The sequence below is a fragment of the Periplaneta americana genome, chromosome 1, assembly GCF_040183065.1.
Source record: "Periplaneta americana isolate PAMFEO1 chromosome 1, P.americana_PAMFEO1_priV1, whole genome shotgun sequence".
Taxonomy (NCBI): domain Eukaryota; kingdom Metazoa; phylum Arthropoda; class Insecta; order Blattodea; family Blattidae; genus Periplaneta; species Periplaneta americana.
Window position 1 is genome coordinate 195,206,137 of NC_091117.1, and position 24,080 is coordinate 195,230,216.

At 35.5% G+C, this 24,080-nt stretch overlaps 2 protein-coding genes across 4 annotated transcripts in view; both read left to right on the top strand.

Moving 5' to 3' along the window:
* Positions 1–8,310, top strand: part of LOC138706126 (zinc finger protein 93-like) — a 45,005-nt gene extending 36,695 nt beyond the window's left edge. For 2 of the 3 annotated variants that reach the window (XM_069835115.1, XM_069835122.1), the window contains one exon: positions 4,601–8,310. In XM_069835115.1, coding sequence (XP_069691216.1) covers positions 4,601–5,650 — 1,050 coding nt within the window. In that variant the 3' untranslated portion in view covers positions 5,651–8,310. The remainder of the gene's footprint in view (positions 1–4,600) is intronic. The other variant, XM_069835126.1, reaches the window with a different exon arrangement.
* LOC138706146 (coilin-like) lies at positions 8,225–23,029 on the top strand. Its single transcript, XM_069835135.1, has 4 exons — positions 8,225–8,457; positions 15,850–17,245; positions 18,284–18,389; positions 21,724–23,029. Exons 1-4 carry the CDS (start codon positions 8,225–8,227, stop codon positions 21,846–21,848), a joined length of 1,860 nt encoding a protein of 619 aa, XP_069691236.1. The 3' UTR covers positions 21,849–23,029.
* The last annotated feature ends 1,051 nt before the right edge of the window (positions 23,030–24,080 follow it).

Sequence of the window (24,080 nt, forward strand, 5' to 3'; positions counted from 1 at the left end):
TTTTTTGAAAGTCATTTATTCATTATTGTTTGCTTCAATCTACACCTCCATATTATAAAATTAGGTCTACCTGGTACTTTAAAATATTCATCCTCTGTGGAGTAGTAGGTTACCATGTTTGTGGTGTTGTACTCATAGATTTATTGCGTGTAAAAGAGCCCAGTTAGAGGGTTCCAGACAAAATTTGTCGGCCATTTTTCAACATGTCGAAGTGAATAAACTCTGCAGTTGAAAGCATCATTAAATAAAATTGACTTCTACTGCTATCACTGTCGCCACCACCATCACATTGCTGCTGCCATAGCTACTGCTGTCACTGGGTACCACTCGTACTGCTACTGTTTGCTTTTTCATTGGGAGTTTCGAATAATAATTCATCCTCACTTGTCTTTACAATTGAAGACCTGAAATAAAAAAGGCTCTAAGTGCCATAATCATGAATTTGAGGAAAATGAGTTTTAAGTATAGTAGGTAATTAATGGTCATAATATCAGTATTAATGTGTTTTAATTGAAAGATAAGCATAGTATGGAGCTAGTGTCCAAAGGAACTTATAAAAAGTAATATTGTAATAGTATGATAAACATACTGAAAGTGGAAATTTAATGAAAGGCTCTAAGTTCCATAGTTCAGAATCAGCAAAAAGATAGTGAAGAAGACAAACGAATGAAACAAAAATGGTTTTTTGTTCATAAAGTAAAAGTTTATTCTGTAATGCTTCTGTAAAACTGTTTGTGGTCATCATTTTTGTCAGGTACTGTATCATTTCAGTCAAATTCTTCTTCTTTTCGGTTAACATCTGGATTTTCTTCTGAGTTAACGAAAATATTTCAGAAAATGTTCCTCTGCAAACTTGCACTAAGTCACCTTGCCCATCTGGAACAGTGTAATGAATAGTTGCTTGTCTCCTGCTCTGTGAAGGGTCATCGTAGATACCATGACATCTTCTTTTAACATGTGATACTTGCATCAGCCCCATCAAGTAACTCCCTCGCTTTTCAATATCTTCCAGGTCATAAAAATCTTCAAACAGCCCACCTTGTGTTCATAGCTGAGGTTCTTGCATTTACACTTGCACGCACACCGACTCTGAAAGCAAGATGGAGAACCCTGTGTACTATACCTCACTAGGTCTACCAGTTTTTTCTGTTGTCACAACCAACATAATTTAGTTAGACCTTATTGTTGCTTTCATGCAAAAAGAACAAGAATGAACAGTCTATCCAGGCATGATGTAGGTTAGCGATCAGTAATGAGACTTACCTCCTGTGCTGGACGAGCTTTTGCAGGAACATGTTTCTTATTTGAACTTACGTATTCATTTCCTCCATTTTTTAGCTTTTTTTTAATTGCAGCCACAGTACCTTTCCTTTAATTCGTCGTTTCTTTCCACTCAAACTGTTACAAACATCTGCTGCCTCCACCACTTAATCTAACAATGAGGAGGAAGCGCGCGGGACATAGAGCCTTTCATATGTTAACAGCAGCGGCAGTTAAACCACATGCTATCTGTCAATTGCATTTGGTACTACATTTTTTCATTCGTGGCAGTTCGAGCCTTTAATGCACTACAGGGCTTGGCTTATATATCCCATTTTGCACACAATTTCAAAATTCCTTATTATGGCAGTTAGAGCCTTTTTTATTTCAAGTCTTCAATTTATTCTCACCAGAGTGATCTGAAAAACTCCTACTACATCTGACACATTCTCTGTCACCTTATAACATCTTTCTCAACACTTCCTGCCCGACTTTTTTTTTTCTGTCTCTCATGAACTCCGTAATGTTATTAATAACCTACGAGTTTGACTAAATTGAAGTTTATGAGATAACAATACTCGTCTTAACTACAAATAACAGCAACACATTAACTGACAGTCACTTGTACTCACTTTGTTATACAGGGTGGGCAAAATAAAATTGTCCCGCGGAAAATATATATGAAATATATTAATTTACATGTATAAGACTGACGTGGAAATGACCCTGACAATGCAGGAAATTGTGTTTTCAATGCAACAGTGGGTTGCTGTCACATGTCCATCCATGCGCATCTCCCGCATGTTCTGTCCTGAGCTTCGCTGTGTCATTACATTTGAATGAGTGAGAGGAGCAGACATGTTTAGTGGCCAGTTGAATGCAACACAAAATGGTGCTCACGATAAAACAACGCTTGTTCATTGTCGAGTGTTAAGTGAAGCACAATTCATGGAAAAGGTGTGTGGAACTGTTTGCGCAAGAGTTTCTGACTGGACATGTTTTGGCAAAACCTCCAGCAAAGTTTGCAATGCAAAACTTAGTGCAAAATGGCGTGAAACAGGCTCTGTAGCGAATAAAAACCGTAACTATCCAAAGGTCAGTCTTAAACAGTCTTATAACTATAAATATATGAAGAGCCCACTGCAAGAATGATGGATGTCACTTTCTTGTCGGAAATGAACCAAGACTGTCAATGCATAGCTTAAGACATATAGAATGTACATAGAGAGTTATATGGCATTAACACTGATAGTCATTGTCCAGTAATGATCGGAAAATCACAGTTAAGCTTTGAGCGCTAAGCATTTCAAACTTTCAATTCATTCTCCTGAAAAATGTATTCCAAATGACATCCATCACTCTTGCAGTGGACTCTTCATATATAAATGTAAATATTATAAATTTTCCGGGTCAGTTTTATTTTGCTCACCCTGTATGAATGCTATGAACGCAGTGAATTATCAAGTTATATGTACCATTAGGTAGGCAAAGTTAGAAAATAGATGCTGTGCTAACATGTGCAAACTAGAGAACTTCCTAATTTGCGTCAACTATATAGTATGTACGTACGTACGTACATAACTTACATAGTGTACTGCCCAAGGGTAGATCTTTCACTGAAAACCCAGCATTCTTCAATCTTCCCTATTTTCTGCCTTTCTCTTAGTCTCCACATTTGATCCATGTATCTCAAAGTTGTCTGTCATCTGATATCTTCTTCTGCCCCGAGCTCTTCTACCATTCACCTTCCTTCCAGTGCATCCTTCAGCAGACAGTGTCTTCTCAGCCAGTGATCCAACTAATTCCTTTTTCTCTTCCTGATCAATTGATATTAGAGGAGGAAAATTCGCCCCGGCACAGGGGATCGAACCCGGGTCCTTGGTTCTATGTACCAAGCACTCTAACTATTGAGCTATGCTGAAGTTCAATCCACAGCACCAGACCGAATCCTCTCCTCCAGTGTTTTTCCTTTTGTGGCCTGACTCCAAGTTCGACATGTATGTTGACATTTATATTAAGTCAACTGCCATTATATAAGGAGCGCACCTGGTGGCCGGGATTCCACAGTAATATGCACTGTTGGGTGAAGAATCTATGTAAAGATTATTTTTGGTCCTGCAGAATATATCAGACCGCATATGCAGTCAAAATCGTCTTATGGTCATAGTAAACAGTACTGAGTTAATGAGTATAGTACGTTCCAGAAATATGGTAATATTTTCCAGTCAAGAAAGAGCTTTCAATATTGTGTCATATATTCGCACAGATACTGTGCGTCGGTTTGCTTATGTCGCATCCTGGTTTCCCCCACCTGCTTCTGCTCGCCCCTCTGTAAAGGCTAGTGGGTAGACTGTATTAGCTCTTTTCTGAAAACATTTTCTGTTAGGAATTGGACGTCTACGTAATATTATACAACTGTTTAAAATAACTTAAATAAAAGGGCCTTGTTAAGTAATTAACTGTCACGTGATTTCCCCCCTTTCTACAACCCTGCGACATAACCACTTGGACGGACAGTAGATAGAATGTCTGAGTAATTTTATCTTTTCAGATCAGGGAGAAGTGAAGATTGAATTTACAGTTTGTAAGGTACTCTTTTATAAAGTAGGTACAGAATTATTTCAACATGCGTTACTAGTACGGAGGACGAAACTGGTAATTGGAATTAGGTACAATAGTCTATAGTGCGGTAATATGCACAAAAGAACTGAAGCCTGTATCGAAATGAACGGCCACCATTTTAAAAAATGTGTTTAAATACCGGTATCCATATTGTGATTATTTTTCAATTTAAATTCAATCTCTATATAGTATGCTAATGTGCTGTAGACACTATAATATACACTGCATAATGAATACTGTACATCTGCATGGATAGCTCAGTTCGTGAGTAAAACACTTATTGTATTTTGATTAAACAAAAACCTAATGAAAATTATTAAACTCAAAATCGCGATATTTCCTAGTTTACATAAATGGATGAACTACTTTTCTTCCCTCCTATACATAGTAAAGTGATTTGCTTGTATTTTACGCCATTATCATCAAACTCCAGTTGTGGAAGGGGGTAGCAAACAGTGTTTCCATTTCTCAATCATTAATCGAAAGGTATAGTCAGATTAATGTTAGAAATGTTAGTAAAAATAAAATGATGTCCCGGTATATTAAGAAACAAGTTCTCTTTCCAGAGATGACTGTCTGGTACTGTAATGATCCCACAGTTTCTTAATTGTAATGGAGTGTAAGAGCAGATCCACTAATTGCTAATTTATCAAAATCTGCTTCAAATTTGTGTTGTGAATACTGTTTAATTTACTTTTGCATCTTGACATCATTTCAGGTGGTACTCAGGGAACATATACGCTCACACCACTCAGGTCCAGAACCTAGATCATCAAGCAGTCATGCTCCAGTGTATGTTTGCAAGGTGTGTGCAGCAGCATTCAGCAGTTCTGAGCAGTTGTGTGCACATTTGATTCAGCATAGTGATGAAAATACCGCCAAACAGCGAATGCCCAAATTGGGCCCACGCAAATATAAGCGTCGTCGCAAGCTGAACCCTCATGAGCTCACATTGCTATCAAATGTTGCAACAACAACTCGCGGGGACACCTCTGCTGATGGCGATCCAGATTCAGATGATGACGGAAGCAGCTACCGGCGAAAGATTGCCAAGAAGAAGTTCAAACAAAAAGGCAAGTCAAACACTGATGAAAATTTTGAATCAGTTGTCAAAAGTTTTGAGTCTGTAATTGAAAATTTCAATTCAATTGTTAGCCACTCAAAGTCCGAGCCTGGGAAGGAGAAAATTGAAAAGAAGAAGCACAAAGTGAAGCGCAAATCAACACTTGACGGGAAGTACAGTGGAAATTCTGGATTGAACAACAAATCTAGAACTAATGTGCCAGACTTGTCATCTGGAGGGTTTGTGAAAAGCACGAGACCTGCCGGTGAGAGTAGGATACGACCGAGAACAAAGAATGTGACAGTGAGTACACTTGCAGTGTTGAAGGCCGTTGCTTCAAAGCCAAGACCGGAGACTAAAGTTGGACGAGATGTGAGTAGAGCGGGACCAAGGACAAAGAATGTAAATTATCACAATGTTAAGATGGCTAAACTTCCCGCGGCGACTTTTCCTGCTACAAAGTCGAAAGTTGCCAAGAATGTGACAGATTCGAAACTTAGTACGAAACGTGAAAATAATAAAACTGTGTCTTCAGAAGAGAACCATAGTGTCTCTGTTAAGTCAGAAAGTGATAGAAACAACCCAGTGCCCAGTAAAGTTTTAGAAGATGAAAAAGAGGTGAAAGTTGAATTCACATGTGAAATGTGTAGTGAAACCTTTACAAAGCGATCTGAACTTCTGGTTCATGTCCCAATACACATTTAAGATTGTAAATACTTCTTAATCAGATTATACTCTATTCTGCTTTATGAGAAAAAGTCACAAGTGATTGATTTTAGTAAATAGATAATGAACTCAGCCATACGGACATATATATATATATATATATATATATATATATATATATATGCATATATGTATATATACATATATTTTCAGTTGTAGTAATTATGTTAAACATATTTTGGATAATGTAATTGAGAGTTCTGCCATAATAGGTACCATTATAATATTGTGGTTTTGTGTTGTGTTCAACAATGTATGTTTATGATAAAATATGATTAACTCGATTTTTATAACTTGTTTTCAAGTTGTAAATATATTATAATTTTGTTTCAGGTAATATAAAAAAAATGTTATCATTGTATATGCACCATAAAGTTCAATCAAAAATATTACGAAGTTGAAAATCGTATGTTCAAATTCGTGATTTTTCTATTATAAAGAGAAATTTTATGTTGAGAAGTTCGTTGGTAGCCATGTTGGCATTTATAATCTTTTCGCCGTTAGAATAATCCTACTGTAAACAATAGCACGTGACTCAAATAAGGGCTGATAGGCTTCAGCATCACACCACTGATTCTCAGTACATGATCCCCTCCATTGTTGAACATTCTGTTTCATGTTAAACATTTTCCGTGACTCATAAAAGTAGGCCTAACGTCACTACTATGCATTTGTTTGCTTAGAAAACAGTTATTTTCTAATTAATTAAATTATTTGAAACTTTCATGCAAGACCAATTTTATTGCTGTCAGACAAAGATGTGTTTAACCATACATTCTGAGGTACAGAAGCCATTCTACATTGCTATCTTTGAAAAATATTGGAGTGCAAGAGGTCAAATGACTTTATTGTCAAGTGCCTTACGTTAGAAAACAACAACATTGATCACTTGTTTATATGGACAACAAACTCAAGTGACGCCAACTTGTTACAAGAATAGACTGCCTTGGCCCCAGATCATGTATAACAGATTGATCAGCCTTATGGGCTTTGAAGGCAACAACTTTTATCAATTTCACTATGCTGTCATCTAATGACTGCAGAAGAAGTTACGTTATTACTCTCATTTTAATTGCATTACTGGAAGAATGAGGCGTTTGTACAACTGAATTTTCTTTTGAAGTTTCAGAACCGGAGAGGAAAGCAGGGGATACAATTGATGTATTCTTTGTAATGTTCTCTGCCTTATATAACTGATATGACACTGTCATGTTAATCTTTTATCAAGTTTTATTTCGAGATATTTTGTGTTTGTTGCATACAGTATATCTTTGTTATTAATTTGTAATGGAGGTTTCTTTTTGTGAAAACTATTACACTGAACTTCCATTCAGCTGTCGTTACCAATCGACAGTAATGATCCTGGTGGTTGTTCTCTTCCATATGTTACCGTTTTTAACATGGGGATGGCCAATTTATTATATATGTGATCAGAGGTATTACTCTTTGTATTCATCTGCTCTCATTTTTTTCTTTTTGTACGGAGGAGGGACCCAAAGGCTTACACTTAAGTCTGAGGCTTACCACTCCTATTCTGTGAACAATTGGATAGCTGAACGGCTGCACTCATTGGATTGTTTTGTATTTATTTACACTCCATGGTATTCGTACATCACTTCACAGCTAGAATATGGAACATGTCAAAAAAACCTTAATAGTGCTATAAAGTCTTAATTATAGTCACAGTCTAGTTGAAATATATACAGAAGAGTTTTACAATATAGTCTACTAGTACAACACAAAGGTTTAGTATCAATACTTAATACAAGGCAGAAATATTCATGAAGTGTTGTTGAATGTCATAAATTCACCTATAGAATATAAGGCGTGAGAAATTGGGTACTTCTTTAATTTGGCCCTAAATGATCTTATGTTTTGAGTTTAATTTTTTATATGCATAGGGAGACAATTAAAATTTTTACTGCCATATAACGCATTCCTTTTTTGATAGCTCTCATCTGTTCTCATAGTAATAAATTTAAAAGAACCTTTTCTTTTACATAAAGTACATACGAGCCAAGTTTCATATTTTATCATATTTACCAACAAAAATTCAAATTTCCTTTTAATATAAATGCAAGGGTATGTTCATCAAATATGGAACTATATTTTCCTATGTCGTGTGGGTGTTTGGAGTATGGGCTAAACGTGGGGTTATACCAAATACCTTACTACTGTATGTAGTGCTTAATATAGCCCTCTTAATGACAGCCACGTGCTTGTGTTTACATTTGGATTATTCTAACGGAGGGGAAAGGATAATTTAAAAGCTATTCGCGTTCAGCGTTGCCAACCATGCTGTAGTAAGAGTTCATCATAACTAGTGCCATCTATTATAGACACTGGTTAATCAGATAATGAAAATAGTCTGTTCTGAAGAGTCTTGTTTCTTCTGTGCAAGAGGCAATAAAAAGTTTATTTAGTGTTGTATAATGTGTGGTGGTATGATATTGTATGTTTGCGATAATTTTGTGAAAAAAAAAAATCCCATAATTTTGTCTTTGAAGTTGGCAACGGTGTTCGCGATATTGCGTTGGTATTATGTATGTGTAAATGGCGGACATGCTAGGTTTTAGGGTTGGTGTTGATGGAAGTGAAATACGAAATGGTATTAGAAATAAATTCTTTATTTATGTAAATTTGTTACACGATCGAAAAATCCAAGATGTTGAAAACCGTATTAGAAGTTTTCTTCGTATTGACAAACCAGTTTCTTTGTTGATTGGCAAGTTTTATTTGCCTTCAGAGGAAAATGTGCGTCTGCTAAGTAATGGTGATATTTTGAAGTAAGTTTCTCTCATAATTATATAAATAACACTAGTACCCGATTTAGATTGTAATGTGAGTGGATAGGTTTTTTTTTAATTTTTATTTGCCAGTGAAAATATTGGTAAATACATTACGAAAAGTTCTAATGATTCTAAACTGAACTGAATAAAAGAAGAATAAATATTAAAAGCTGGGAAAACAATATCAATATTTACATCAATACTAATATTAAAAGGGGGAAAATCTTCGATATCGCCCCACACCATACACGGGACTGACGTCTTTCATAAGTTTCTTTATGGGTTAGATGGGTTGATGAGGGAATAGCTAAGTGACATTAAGCCGAGGTATGTGACAAAATTAGAGGGTTAGTTGAGGGGATAATTTAAGTGATATGAAGCCGAGGAATGTGAAAATTATGTAAGTACGCTTTCTCTCACGTGTGTAGTGTGGGGGTGGAGGAATACCAAGATTCTCCGAACCTAGTTTGCCTTCCATTTTTAAGATTAGTTACTGTATCATTATTATTATTATTTCCTTGGGAAGTTAAAGCGGAATTAGTGATCCATGGTAATAAGCAAGTTACTTTTACAACGTAACAGTTCAGCTGTTTTCTACAAAGCTTAATAGTTATTTTGAAGCACGATTAAAAACAAAATTTGAAACACGACTTCAATTTTTCGTAACTGCGCCAAGCATATCAACAATAAGGGGCAGTCATTATTTTTCTTTTCCTTGAGAATAGCATATCCAAAAATTCATAACTGACTTCCAACGAGACAAGGATGATAGCCTAAATCATATATATTACTATGATCTAGGATTTTAGGAAGTAGGTCTACTTCGTGTTCTGCCCAGAGCATTAAATATTTTATTGAAGGTTCGCAGGTTCAAACCTGCTGAAGGTGATTGATTCTTAAGGGCAATATAAATTCTTAACATGGCTTCCTTCGGAAGGGAAGTAGAGCTGGAAAGTCTGCGTCGTAGATTTACGACACATAAAAGAACTCCATCTCTGAATGAGAGGGCCGGTGGCAAAATTTACCGCCCTTTTCTCGCTCACGTAAGAATTTAACAGTGGAGATAGGGGTGGCCTAAGTGAACATACTCCACTTATAGTCGTTCATGATAAATATACAGAATTATTTATGTAAGTTTGAGGTGGGAGCAATGTTCAATATTTCAAATTATTTTCACAAATTTAAAATCATTTATTAAAATTTAGGCAACGTGTTAGATGATCCATTTTGAATCTTGCGTACACTACTTTTAACACTTGAATATAAGTAATTGATTAACTAGCGGACTTACTCGTATTAATTATGTAAGTTTGTGCGGCTTACCGCTGTTTTGGTGCTTCATCACACCATCCTCAGAGCCTACTAGATCTCAGCGTCATCTCGAACTTCTCTGCCTGTTATGTGGGTCAATCAATTTCAGTACACACACACACTATTTGACTCCACTTTGCAACACATTTCAACACCTTTCAACAATCAAACGCACCCACATAACAGGCAGAGAAGTTCGAGATGACGCCGAGATCTAGTAGGCTCTGAGGCTGGTGTGCACTGAAACAGCTGTAAGCTGCACAAACTTACATAATTAACACGAGTAAGTCCGCTAGTTAATCACTTACTTGTGTTAGATGAATTGTAATATTTTTTTTCAGCCTGCTTCCCTGGGGTTGATCGATAAAGACTTAGTGTTGTGTACTTATAGCTTGCATTTTGGTAATATGGTCTAACCATTTTTGTTTCTTAATTGTTATGATGGGGACAATATCTAAATGCCCGTATATCTGCTTGAATTCTTTATTTTTTCTCTATCACTGACTTTTATGACTACCAGATTTGCCTTATTGTAAGTTCTAAGGAACATTATCAAATTATTGCCTTTAATTAAAAATTCTTTGATAGTGATTTGCATTATAACACTTTAGACTTAAAATATAAAATATAATAGACGTAGAGCTTTAAATCTTCACAGTGTTGAAATATGAAACAAAAAAAACATAGGACCCGACTTAAGGCATCCTCTGTCGCTCGAACATGCCTTGAGAATGCCCATAAAATTTACTTGATGCAAGAGAATAAATTATTTTTGTTGTGCGAAGCTAGTTATGACGAGTCTTCTGTAGCAGATAGTTATTAGTTTACTCTTGGTGCAGCAGATGATATAAATGTCTCTTGTTCTAAAGTTACATAATTGGGTAATTGCTATTTTAAACTTTTCCGAGTAATAATGCTGTTGGTGGTTGTTGTTGCTGATGTTGTTGTTTAAGAACTCAGATTCTACCAGAATCACTTGCATAAACCATTTTGTGGGAGCGTGCCTAAAGATTCCCAAAAGCCAACACCTATGAAAAAAGTATTAATCAACTGTTTTCATCATTCTGAGGGATAATGGGTGACCAAAGGTATAGAAATAAAATGAGCTCTTCTTTCCCTCTTGAAATATGCAGGATTATCTGCTTCTGAGGCATATAGTTGATTCATACAATTCCAGTTTTACAAAGTTCTGATGCTTTCTTTGTGAATGGTTCAGATGAACAAGGGACAAACACTGTAACATCAAGTACTGACCCATGCGATAAAATTTAATTACAGGTAAGAAGGGTTTGAAGAATCATTCTCTGGTAGAAAAAAAAAAAGAAGAGATTCTGTAGCCATCACTACACATTAACTTGGGGTGGATGAGTAATTTTGTTAAAGATTCGGATGAACATAGGGTTTCTAGTATTTGAGAACAAAATTTCATAAATTTAGTGATAGGAAGTTAAAAGAGGGTATATTTATTGGGTCTCAAATTCATGAGATCCTTCATGATAACATTTTTGTGAACCTGCTAACAGAAACTGAGAAACGCGCATGGCTAGCTTTCAGAAAACTATGCACAAATTTCTGTGGAAATGTGAAAGTCAACAACTACAAGGAACTTGAGGACATGTCAGCGTATAGGATACAATATGTCTTTGGAAATCTACTTTTTACATTCCAATGAACGTCTTTCCTTCTAATCTGGGAGCAGTGAGTGACGGCCTGAGGAAAGACTACCAGGAAATTTCGGCCATGGAGAAAAGATATGTTATCCAGGAAAGTCACTTCAGATCATCGAAAGACTATTGTTGGACCCTTGTACAAGGGATCCTGGTGTTAATTACAAACAAATGAGCTTAGAAAAAATCTTGAAATGTTACTAAAATATACTTTCATTTCTATTTACCACTGCATTAAATATCTTCATGGGGTATACATGTAACTCTTTCTTTGAAAAGAAATAGGACAATTAGATGTTGCTGTGGTGTGACAGGAAGTGAATAAAACCCCCACTATATCAACTAAAATTAAAAAAAATACTGTTCGTTTCCAATAATCCATCACCTGTACCTTGAAGTGATCATCAGATTATGTGTAAAACTCAAAACGCCAATATTTTCGTCTTTATCAAAGCATTAAGGAAACAGAACTTTCATGCAGATCTTCAGGTCTTCAAATTAGTGATAAGTTACATGAACTGAAATTCCCTTAAATCTCTTGCTGAAACACACTGCTGAAAGATTAGTTTCTTTTAAGGAAGGAGTAATACTACAAGACATGTTAACAAATAATAGCGAATTTTGCAATTTGGAACTAATCTGTAGCTCTGATTTGATAGAAGTTTTAACCAAAAAGTATACAAACAGAAATTCACATAGATCCTATTCCGAGACAGTAAGTCATGGTGAATTTGAGTTCATGTTTTTTGTGAATGATTAGTTCATAATTGAATATTGTTTGGAACAACCAAGTCCCCCCAGTAAGATTTTATCACCCTTTGAAATTACAGCATATCAAAGGAACTAAAGAGAAGGTTAATATCGATGAGTTAAAACATTTAAATGGCTCTAAGCAATGGAAATACAGTGTATGTAAAATTCGTTTGATATAATATGACTTTAATTGATGGGAAAATATTAAACATTCTAACAAACAAAATCTAAGCAAACATGCCAGATTTGTAAAGCAAAATTCTGCAATTTAAACACACAAAAACTTTAGATTCATCTGTATTTGTGTCTGAACATGAAACACTACAACATGGAATCAGCACCCTTCATCTCTGGTTTCAAATGTCGAAATATATTATACATATTCCATATTGAATTGAAATAAAAGCTTGCCAAATTAGAAGTAATTAGTGCAATTTACATGTTGATAAAAACCAAGCCAAATGAGATAAAATATACAAGAGATACAGAGAGCCTTGGAGACTTCAGAAAAATAGGCAATTATAGACTTAAAAGTGATAAACAATCCTATTTTCAACATTCCGAATAAAGAAAATTAAAAAAAAAAACAATGTTTCTAATTTTGGCCACAAATAAGATCATTCTATCCCTCTGTGCATTCCTACAAGAAATATCTGACATTGAATGTACATAGGCATTTTTTCAAGAAGACTCTGCTAGTGCATACAGCTGATCTGTTGTTAACATTAATTGTGGAAATTTTTGAAGATAGCATCAAGGGAATACGGTCAGTGCAATTCCCAGTTCTTACCATATACAGTTTCTGTGTATGGGGAAACTAACAAAAGTAAAATGTATCGGAATAACCCGCTATGTTGGAAGAACTGAAAGACAGTATAACTGAGAAATTGCAGCAATTTCAAAGAAAGAACAAATGCATGTTGATAACAATTTTTTTAAAAGGTGTGAGAGATGTGTGGCTGCACAAGAACATCATTTCCAACATCTTCTATTACAAAGGTAGGTGGTTATTGTAATTGTAATTTGCATGAGCAGTCTATGTACTTGTCTTAAGAAGTCATGAACATCCAACTGTGCCGGCAAACAGCATGCTTCTAGTCATCATGCACGGCCACACACTGATGAGCATCTATTTAAAGGCTCTGTGATGATACAGTAAGACGATGGAAAAATGAAATATAAAAGTATATAAAGCTAAGTTTAGAACATTGATTACTCTGCTATTCGCAGATACTAAATAATTGTAGCCACAGATGAACATATTCTAGAAAGAGTAACATTTTATATGATGAAATAGCTGAAAGCTACAATTTTAATATATTGATAATGAAAATTAAAGACATGGCTTTTAAAGGAAGCAGATCAAAAATCGTGAACAGTGAAGATATAATTGAACAAGTATCAAATTTCAATTATTTAGGTTGTCAACTATGACTCTATTAAGAAGATTATGTAGACTATTACATTTTTACTACATAAATTTAAGAATGCAGTTATATTGTCAGACTCCAAAGCAGCTATTCAGGTGTTCCGAATCCATTTCTTGGTTTGAGTTGCACAATGGACAGTTAGGGGACTGAGATATTCCAATTCTGTGCAGGTGTTTGGCCAAACAATCATGGCCTGTTGCCAATCTAAATGCAGCTACAGACGATTTTCGTGGTAAATCGGGAATTAACTGTGGATTATGGTGCAGAGTTTTCCATTTTTTCCCTTGAGATTGTGTTATCAAATTTTGTTTGTTGAAGTCTAAGTATGTAGATTTAATAAATCTTTTCACAGAGTAATACTTAGATTTAGTAAGAGGTCTGTAAGTAGCAGTGCTGCCCTTCTTTGCTAAAGCATCTCATTCTCATTTCCCAGGATTCCACAATGGGATGGTATCCATTGGAATACAATTCTTTTATTGAGTGATATTAATTGAGAGAGCATTTTAGTTATTTCTGCTGTTTGAGATGAAGGTGTGTGTGTTTAGAGACTATTGATAGAATAGCTGCTTTGGAGTCTGGCAATATAACTGCATTCTTAAATTTATTGATGTGGCATAGAAGATTTTTGAGACTTTCACTTATTCTTGAAAATATAAATGTTTCCTGAGAGTCGACCCTAAGAAAAATTACATAGGACCTTGCTATAATGATAAACTGAATCAGGTAAGAAAGTGGTACAAGACCAGAAAATCTGGGTTTCACTGGATGGAACGACAGATGTTTGTGATAGGTTTGTAGCTAACATCATTGTGGGAGTTTTGTTGCTTGTTGGGATCGGTTAAGAAAATGTTGCTAACATCTGAGATACTGGATAAAGTAAACCATGTGAACATAGAAAATTTCTTCAAAAATTCAATATGTCTCGTATCCAAATGGAATCAAATGAGAAAATATTTTGTTATTGTAACAGATGCTGCGTCATACATAGCGATGGCAGCAAAAATTCTTCAGATGCTGTATACTAAATCAATTCATATAACCTGTATGGCACATGCCTTTGATAGAACACGTAAGAGGTAACTTCAAAGATTACTTCATATTGGATGTAATTTCAAGCTACTTCAAGAATAAACAAAATTTCAAGATATAGCACCTAAGAGTCCTTTACCACCATAGCCTATTATTATATGTTTGAGTAATTGAGTGGACACTGCTACTTACTATGCCAAACATTTTGAAAATTTATCCACAACCATAATATCGTCTGCAGGAGTCTGTTATAGAAATGCCCAGGGCTCTCCAGTTCGTAATTGAACTTCAAAAACTGAAGGACAAATTAAAAAATGTTCTTGAGAAAAACACTGGATTTGCCATGATGGACGTTTTATTGAAGTCCAACAGTGACTGCAAATCCCTGAAAACAGATTTTTGTGATGTCCCAGTCTATCTTTATGCACCTGTTACATCATGTGATGTCGAATGAAGTTTCTCTAGATACAAACTTACTTTGAGTGAAAATAGGAGATGCTTTTCTTTTGATACATTGCAAATGTGCCTTGTAATTCGGTGCAATGAATTGTGAAGAAATGTATTTTATCCTACTGTATATTTTCCTTTTCTACTCGCACACAGAAAATATAGTATAATGGAAGTTGAAACATGTAATGTTAGGCAATTATTTTCTGTACTAGAAATGCACTGTATATACTCTATTATATCTGTAAATGTGAACCTTTATTTTATGTCCTACTGTGATGAATGTTCACATGTTGAGGCAACAAGTAACTTCACACTCCACCTCTCATTCCCCTCGATCTACACAACACAGTCGTCCATGTGTTTGTAACTTCATGTGTTTCGGTACCTGGACCGAGGCTTGCAAATGACATGCCCTTATTTCTTTTCAGAGATTAACTATGACTTAGAGTTTATAGAGTTTCAAGGCTCAATTGAAGAGTCTGTAAGAACAATTTGATTTTAGAATAACTCTTCTCGGGTTCTCAGCCAGGTGAGTTGGAGATTAGCTTCCAAGCTTTCGACGGCTAGCTCTGCCATCTTCTTCATTCCCTGAACCCAAGAAGAGTTATTCTACATCAAACGCCAGGAAAGCTTCAAGTCATACAATTTGATTTTGTTTATTAAACTTGTAAAGTGAAAGATTGTCTTCAACTGCTTACTATGTATTTTTAGACAATTAGTTATTGATGATGTTCTTTTTTTATTCCTAGAGTTTTGGAACAAAGTGGTGAAGAATCCTATGATGAAATACCTGTTAGCGAAGAACAAAATAACATGCTTCAAGAAATTTATGTTCATAAACGAAAAAAGCGGAAAAAGAACACTTCATGTGAAGAAGGAAACATTGCATCACAAATTGAACATTTTGGTTCAGAAACGTGTCTTTCTGAAGGCAAGTTTGCAAAAGGCTGGGAGGAAAGTGATAAAAAGAAAAAAAGTCATACTTCAAAGAAAAATAGACAGAAATTGGGAGACAATGATATTGAACTAAATGATACTAATTGTGAAAATATTAATCCTGTTGAACATACTGAGGAAAAGAAAAATTCCCAAGAAAAACTGAATAGTGAAAAGAAGTTAAGATTGCATGATAGCTGTGATGTGGATAATGTATTTCTTAATAATGTTGCACATCATGAAGTAAACAATTCTGAAGATAGCAATTTAAACAAATCTACACACTTCACAATGAAATACAGAAAGAAAGAAAATGAAAATAAGTGTGATGAAGTTAGATTTCCAGATCAACATACGAATAAAGCAAACCAGATGGAACTCAGTGACAACTATGACTATTCTATAGAAGAGAAGCATAAAAGAAGTAAATCATTTGAAAAGAATGTGGAATTTGGAAATGTTGATGATTTCAGCACACCTAAGACTGTGAAAAGAGCAAAAGAACTGAACACTGAAATTTTACATGATACAGTTAGTGAAGTGGTTGGTACATGTAAAGAGGCTGTTGAGAATAGTTTTGGTTTACTACTGAACGAGTCGGGGACTAGAACATGTAAGAAACGAATAAGAAGGCGAAAGAAAAAACCCAAGTTACAACTGTCAAACATGAAAGAAAATATTTCTTCACTTGTTGTGAACGAGAAAGCTGAATCACCCAGGACACACATCCGATTTTCAAACAGTGATGTAGAAGATTATAATCCTAATATAAAAGTAGAGAATCAAAGGGCATTTTGTGATAATAGGCCTGAGTGTGTGATGAGTTCAGAAACTACATATGCTGGTCTTGACAGTGAGATTAGTCCCATTGTTCAGAAAGTTGGTCAGAGTACTACAGAGTATGCAACAAAATGGGATATGCAGACAGAAGATGCACTCAGACCTGTTCTCGTACATAATGAAATTACTCATAATAACTCTGCATTTTCTAAGATACTTTCTTTAGAAAAGTCTTCCACGCCAAAAGTTTACATGCGCAAGAAAAGTAATTCACTGATGGATTGTGGGTCTGTAATGAGTATTTCACCTCAATGTGATAAAATGAACAGTGAATCCGTTGACACTGTGAATGAAAAGAAACCACTGAACTTCACTAAATTTCCACTTGCCGAGTCATTTCCAAAGAAAGGAGACATAATAGCCTTTAAGGTAAGTCATATTATAGTCCTGACGCTATAATTTCTGGCGTGACTCCGCCTCTTTGCTTACGTCTTAGAAAGTGAAGGCTCTATAAAGTCTAGGTAGGTAGTATCGTTCGCCATTTTTGTTCTTACATTGCCGAGCTACCATATGAGGAATCTATTTGCCACACCGTTAAACATTATCATGTCGTAGCTCCTATGATAAAATCAAATGCAATGTAATTCGGCAAATACTTGAGCGGCAAATAACGTCTTCGTGTGCTTTCTGCGAACGCCAGTGAAAGAGCTAAAATAGCGGGCGATTATATTAAGTATTTATCGAGCCTTAAGAAATGAATCAGCGAACCACAAGACATTTAAATGTAGCCGACCTGCAATGCGATTGGCTGCCGGAAATTAGAGCGACGGGTCTATAGTAATGATAAGTTTAAATATGTGTGATTTCTTATTCGTTTGTTATGGATTAGCAATATATGTTAATATAATGTAATGAAGTCTTATGGGAGACAGAATATATTCATATGAATTAAATTTCGGTACTGACTCAAATCTCTGCCATGGAAATTCAATTATCTAGCCATTCAACTAGTGGTTCTTCATAAATTATAGTACAGAGTGGTGCATGAAATGTCATATAATTTAATTATGTTGTTAAAATTGTAATATTTCCATTGCAACTACATAAACAACTGCTTGGTAGAAATGAAGCCTATATTTGGAATGTGGATCGAAAAGTAGAAATCTAAAGGTCCACAAATAAATACCCTATTTACTCACATATTTCTCGCACTTTTTTGGACCAAAAATGGTCTTGAAATAGGAGGCGTAAATACAGATAACATCTTACACTAAAGTAATTAATTTTATTGTAATGTACTTATATATGCTGTATATCAAATAATAAGTATGTAAATACAATTAAAAATCTTCGAAAACAGAATGCTACTTCAGCAAAAGCACGGTTGACTGAAAAGCAAATAAGAATACAATAACATAATATTTATGCATAAAAGACTTTTGATTATTAATCTTTTGTCTTTCTCAGATGCTGAAAATTGGAGCAGACTACAGTCCTCAGCTATCAGATTATATCACTGGTAAAGTTGTGAGTGCTTGTAAAGATACCCACCAGTTACATCTTGTTTTATTAGGTAAGCCGTAGATCTGTATTAACATTTTGTGTTTATATAGCCTACTTTTGGGAGTGCAGAGCAGAGAAAATCACACAATCTGCAACACAGAAAAGCACAGTGTGGGTGTTGTTATGACAGAATGATGCCGTTCATCAGTGCCATCTATCGTGGAAAATATGCATTTCCGAACACATGTTGATATGAACTTTTTTTTGTTCCTTTTCCTGTCAGGAACCATCTCCTGAAGTTTGTCTCATTTTTTATTCAACCTGTATATACCATGTTTGTCATTGTTTACTCCGAGATTTCGTGATATCATTGCACAACAATGATTAAGAATATGGTAAAATAGTGAATGGCAGTGTAAAATGAGAAGTTCAAAATTTTGTAAAATACTTCACAAATGATCAATATGGCCATCCCTCGTGATATGGCAGATGTTTGTCCTGTGATAGCTGTGGTAATACGGTCTCTCAATTCCTGTAAGTCTCAGAGCATGAGCAACATATACACTTTCCGAGTATTCCTTGCATTAGATAACTCAAGTACAGGCCAAACTCTTTGCCAAATAGCTGTGTGTGTCTTTAACTACTGCCAAATCCTCATAGACATAATTTGTTAACAATCATTTAGAACGCATATTGCCAACAAACCTCATTTTAAAAGTTCACAGTTTGCTTTGCTACTGTCTAGTGGAGAACCTTGTGTAAAAAATATGGAACTTGAGCTGCAACATGCTAAATATTTTTATACATCTTGATTACACAACTGTTAACACTATATTACTTTGGAAAACGTATTATATGTCTTTCACGTGTTAAATTTTATGTTACCTTGTTAACATGTTTCAGCCTACTATTGGCCATCATCAGAACTGGTTGTTGCTGGTCTTGGCGCCTTTTGTTTTGTTTCCTGTGGAGGTGTGTTTGTGTAGTGTAATGTGGAGTCAAAGAGAGAGAGAGTGTGTGTGTGTGTGTGTGCGTGCGTGCGCGCGTGCGCTAACCACTCATACAGAGACATCAACACAGACATGGAAATTCTACACATCCAACCAAAAAGCCAGAAACTAAACACACTAGAACAATATGAAATATGTTGTTGTTTTCTAATGCCAGGCGTTTGACAATAAAATCATTTGACCTCTTGCACTCCAATATTTTTCAAAGATATTATCATGACCAGCCACTGAAGCACAGATTTTGAGGTGTTCCGAATCCATTTCTTGGTTTGAGTTGCACAATGGACAGTTAGGGGACTGATATATTCCAATTCTATGCAGGTGTTTGGCCAAACAGTCATGGCCTGATGCCAATCTAAATGCAGCTTCAGACGATTTTTGTGGTACATCGGGAATTAACTGTGGATTTTGATGCAGAGAGTTCCATTTTTTCCCTTGGGATTGTGTTATCAAATTTTGTTTGTTGAAGTCTAAGTATGTAGATTTAATAAATCTTTTCACAGAGTAATATGTAGATTTAGTAACAGGTCTGTAAGTAGCAGTGCTGCCCTTCTTTGCTAAAGTATCTGCATTCTCGTTTCCCAGGATTCCACAATGGGATGGTATCCATTGGAATACAATTCTTTTATTGAGTGATATTAATTGAGAACAATATGAAATATACAAACACACAGAAACACATCCAAATGAAATTCTCAACACACAACTCAATTTCAGAACACACACGCTCTTTGACTCCACATTACACTACACAAACACACCCCCACAGGAAACAAAACAAAAGGCGCCAAGACCAACAACAACCAGTTCTGATGATGGCCAATACCAGACCGAAACATGTTAACAAGGTAAAATAAAATTTAACACGTGAAAGATATATATGTTTCCTAAATATTTTTATTTAGAAATTGGAATGAACAAATGCATTAAATTAATTTTTGAGTGTTGCATGTAGAAGAAAATAATTACATTGAGCATCAAATAAACAACCAATTTATGCTCTTTTTCCTCCATAATACTTAACTATTTAATCTAATTTAAATATATTATTGGAAATTAAAATCAATATTTCTGGAACGTAATTATGCAGAACAACTACAGAAGCGATTTTGTTATTTTTGCTGGTTTGGTAGTGTTTAGTATTCGTTTATTAGTACGTGTATATTATGCGTAGGTCAGATACGGTTGAGATAGAGTAGATTTTTTAAATATGAAGAAGAATTGAACTTGGTTTTTTTTTTCGTGTTTAGAAGACTATGTTGTTGAGTGCATAACTTTTAATGTATTGTGATTTGATTGGCTGAAGTGTTGTGCGTTCTTATTGTGTGATGGTCTTCCGGTATGATTGGATGGTTGTGGTTAAGTGATAGCTGTATGTTACGAGCTAGAATTTCTCTAAGTCGTTGGCTGTATGATTGTAGTTTGTCGTAGTTGATGCGTGTATTATTCTCATCTAGTATGTGGTCTATCGCTGTTGAGTTGTAATGGATGTAGAATTTCGTTTTTTATCTATATAGAGTCGAGAGAGAAGGATATTGAATACTATTTCGTGAATCACGGTAATCTTAAGGATTGCATGATTTGCGAAGTGTGTTGGCATGAGTTGAGAGCAAATAAGATGGATCTGAACGTCCGTTGTGGGAGATTATACGGAAGTATGCAAAACGGAAGAAAGTTGGTCGTTGTGGTACCTTTCTGGCACGTAGTAAACTTAGTGTTGTGGACGTTTTTCGTTTGGTTGCGTCATTGGATATTTGGGAGAATATATGTTTAAGTGTAAATGTCCAATAGAAGAGAGAATGTGTGCATTCTGTAGAGCAGCTGCAGCCCTATATCCTCCGAATTATTAAGGTAAGGTTCATCATGTTGACATTGTTTGACGAATTTGTGAAATTGATTCAGTCTTTGTGTGGCTATTTTGGTTAGGTTAGGTTATTGTTGCTTATATTTGTCCTCTTGAAAAAGGAGTGAAAATTAAGGTTTTTGATAAAAAAGTATTACATTAAGTTTTTGCGGTTTATGTTGTTTTCCTACTTTTGTTTTTAAGTGTTTATGAAAAAGGGGGTAAAAATGTGGAGTTCTGGGAAAGAATAAAATTTAAAATCGCTTCTGTAGCTGTTATATATAGCTTTCTGGAATTAATAAAAGTAACTGTAAAACCCATTTCTTCAGCCAGGTTATTCAGTTGGTTCTTTATGTCTTTTGGAAGTCTTCTTCTCCTAACGGCCAACATTGGAGGATAAGTCCATCAGTTGCCTAGCATTCCAATAGTGTGTTGATGTTTCCTGCTTATTGTAATTTTTTTTATCGAGACCAGAACAGATCAGTAGGTGGTGACTGTCCATATCTTTTCGAAGTAACTGAGTAATTTGTGTGTGCTTATTGTGATTGCAGATGGAAGTGAACAGCTGCAGCAACCACAGGGCAAATTTGATCTTGATGATACTGCATCCCATGTTGCCACTGATCTGCAAGTGAACTGGAATGAACTTATTGAAACAAGACTTATTCACCCATAAAGTACCATCTTGTTTGCGAGATACCTGGTAGTATTTTGAAGACATCTGCACATTCCAGAATAGTAGTGCATGAATTAAGATGGTAAGGACAATAATTTCATGGCTGGAAACCGAATCTGATGACGAAAGATTATAGTCCTACGTCTTTGTAGGAACAATAAGGATAAGAGAAGAAAATGGAAAATATATTCCAGTACCTTAAATTTATTACATAAACTATATTCTTGTTTAACACACGTGAGTGGTGAAGATACAATGCAGCTCTTGCAGTTGTCAATGTAGTTCCCACATGCAGGTTCCTGACAAGTGATGGCATAAGAGCTGAGACTATATCATGAACTTGCATGGAGAAAAAAGCCCTGACTACACAGTTTGCATTAACGGAAGAACAACTATTATTAATAAATGGAATTAAAAAAAAATTAGTCTTGACATTACAGTAGGTGCTCAAAATATTAATCAGAAAACTACACTAATTGAGAGTTTAAGACACCACTGTCTAGTGACTGGAGTAATCAATTGCAATTGCAATAACTAAATCTGGTAGTAGAAGCTCTAGAACTTAAACTCTGCACTTCAGTTGTTTTGTAAGGTCTAAAGCTTAGTTTTTTTGTTGCATTCTGGGTAGATTGTATAGTTGGATTTTTTTTTACTCCATGTGAGTGTATGGTATAGTCTCGGTTCTTATGCTATCACTTGCCAGGTGTCAGAGTGTGGAAACTACGTGGACAGCTTTAAGAATCAAACTGTATTTAACAATGGTACAGTGATACCGTGCTCGTTGCAGTTGATTAATTTACATAGCTTACTCAGGATGCATTAAGTCTAATGCTGTAAATCAAGTTTCAGTCATTTGTAAACAATAACATGTATGTCTAGTTCAGGTTTTCACAATACATGTCAGATAACTTGTTTTCTCGAAGAATTTTTTCCAAGAAATTTTGATATCATTGCGTTTTAGTTTCAGAATCATTCTGAGTTAGTATTTAAATGAGAAATGAGTTACTGGAAGTGCCAATTTACTTTTTGTTCTGTTAGGTATAATGAAAATAATATGACTAGCATACAATATTCATAAATTATATTTCAAGAAAAATATCTGTACACACATTTACATGTTTAAATTGAAATTTATAAAAAATCAAATATGAGAGTGAATAAAAATTAATTCACAATGCAAATGTAGTTATCTTTTTTATGGCTTCATTGATATCACTCATGATCTCGCCCTATCAGATTTTCCCCTGAACAGGAATTGGTAGATAATATGACTTGTCTCTCAACTATATATGGCCTTATTAATAATCCTTGTATAGTTTTATATAAGACTTATGCAGAGTTGGGACAGAAAACGTTACTAATAAACCATGCATAAGCGATGTATGTATAAACAGCTGTAACTATTGTGACAGCTGCACCGGGGTTTGAACACGCATCTGACAGGGCGCGCGGCAGACGAAACGCTGATACGGTGAGCATCTGCATGCTGAAGGGCAGAGGGGGTGTATTACATCAACGCGACGAGGGGATTGTGCGCGTGCAACTGCTGCGTGTGGAGTGAAGGGGGGACGGACCCTCCCGACTCTTCCAGAAGTCCGTCGAAGTGGAGATATCCAGATAATTCGAGAGAGCTATCTCTGCACACCCGTAGAAATTTCTCGCAACTATGATTTTGCTATAAAAGAAGAAACGCGAGCGAACTTGAGCAGTTTTCAGTTTATTCAGCCATTCAGCGAGTAAGCCAGAGAAAGCAAGCCAGTCTTGTGTACCAGAGTTCGACTCGAGTGTGCGTCCGCAACTGTGTCAGCATCCTAAGGCCTGAGTTCGAGTGCGGTGGACTGCAGTTGGAGGGACCTGAGTTCGAGTACAGTGGACTGTCTCTGAAGGTCTGTGGTTCGAGATACTGTGAACTCGAGTGACTGAGCTAGAAGAACTGTGAAATCAGAACTGACAGTTCTGATTTGTAAATAGTGCTTTGTAAATATTAGTTAAGATTAACAGTTCATTGTTGTTCGTAATAGTCCAAGTAAATTGTCATTGTCGTTTGTGGAGTGCAATAACGAATGCTGTGTTGCTGTGCAGAGAGCAAATCCCATTGTTGCCGAGAGCATTTAAGGTGAATTGTAGAAAGGAATTATTATTGTTGAGTTGAAATAAATTACACTGGTGTCAGAACCGGGATATTATCGACAATGGAGAACCTACAGCAGATCCTGCAAGCCATCGCGGAAA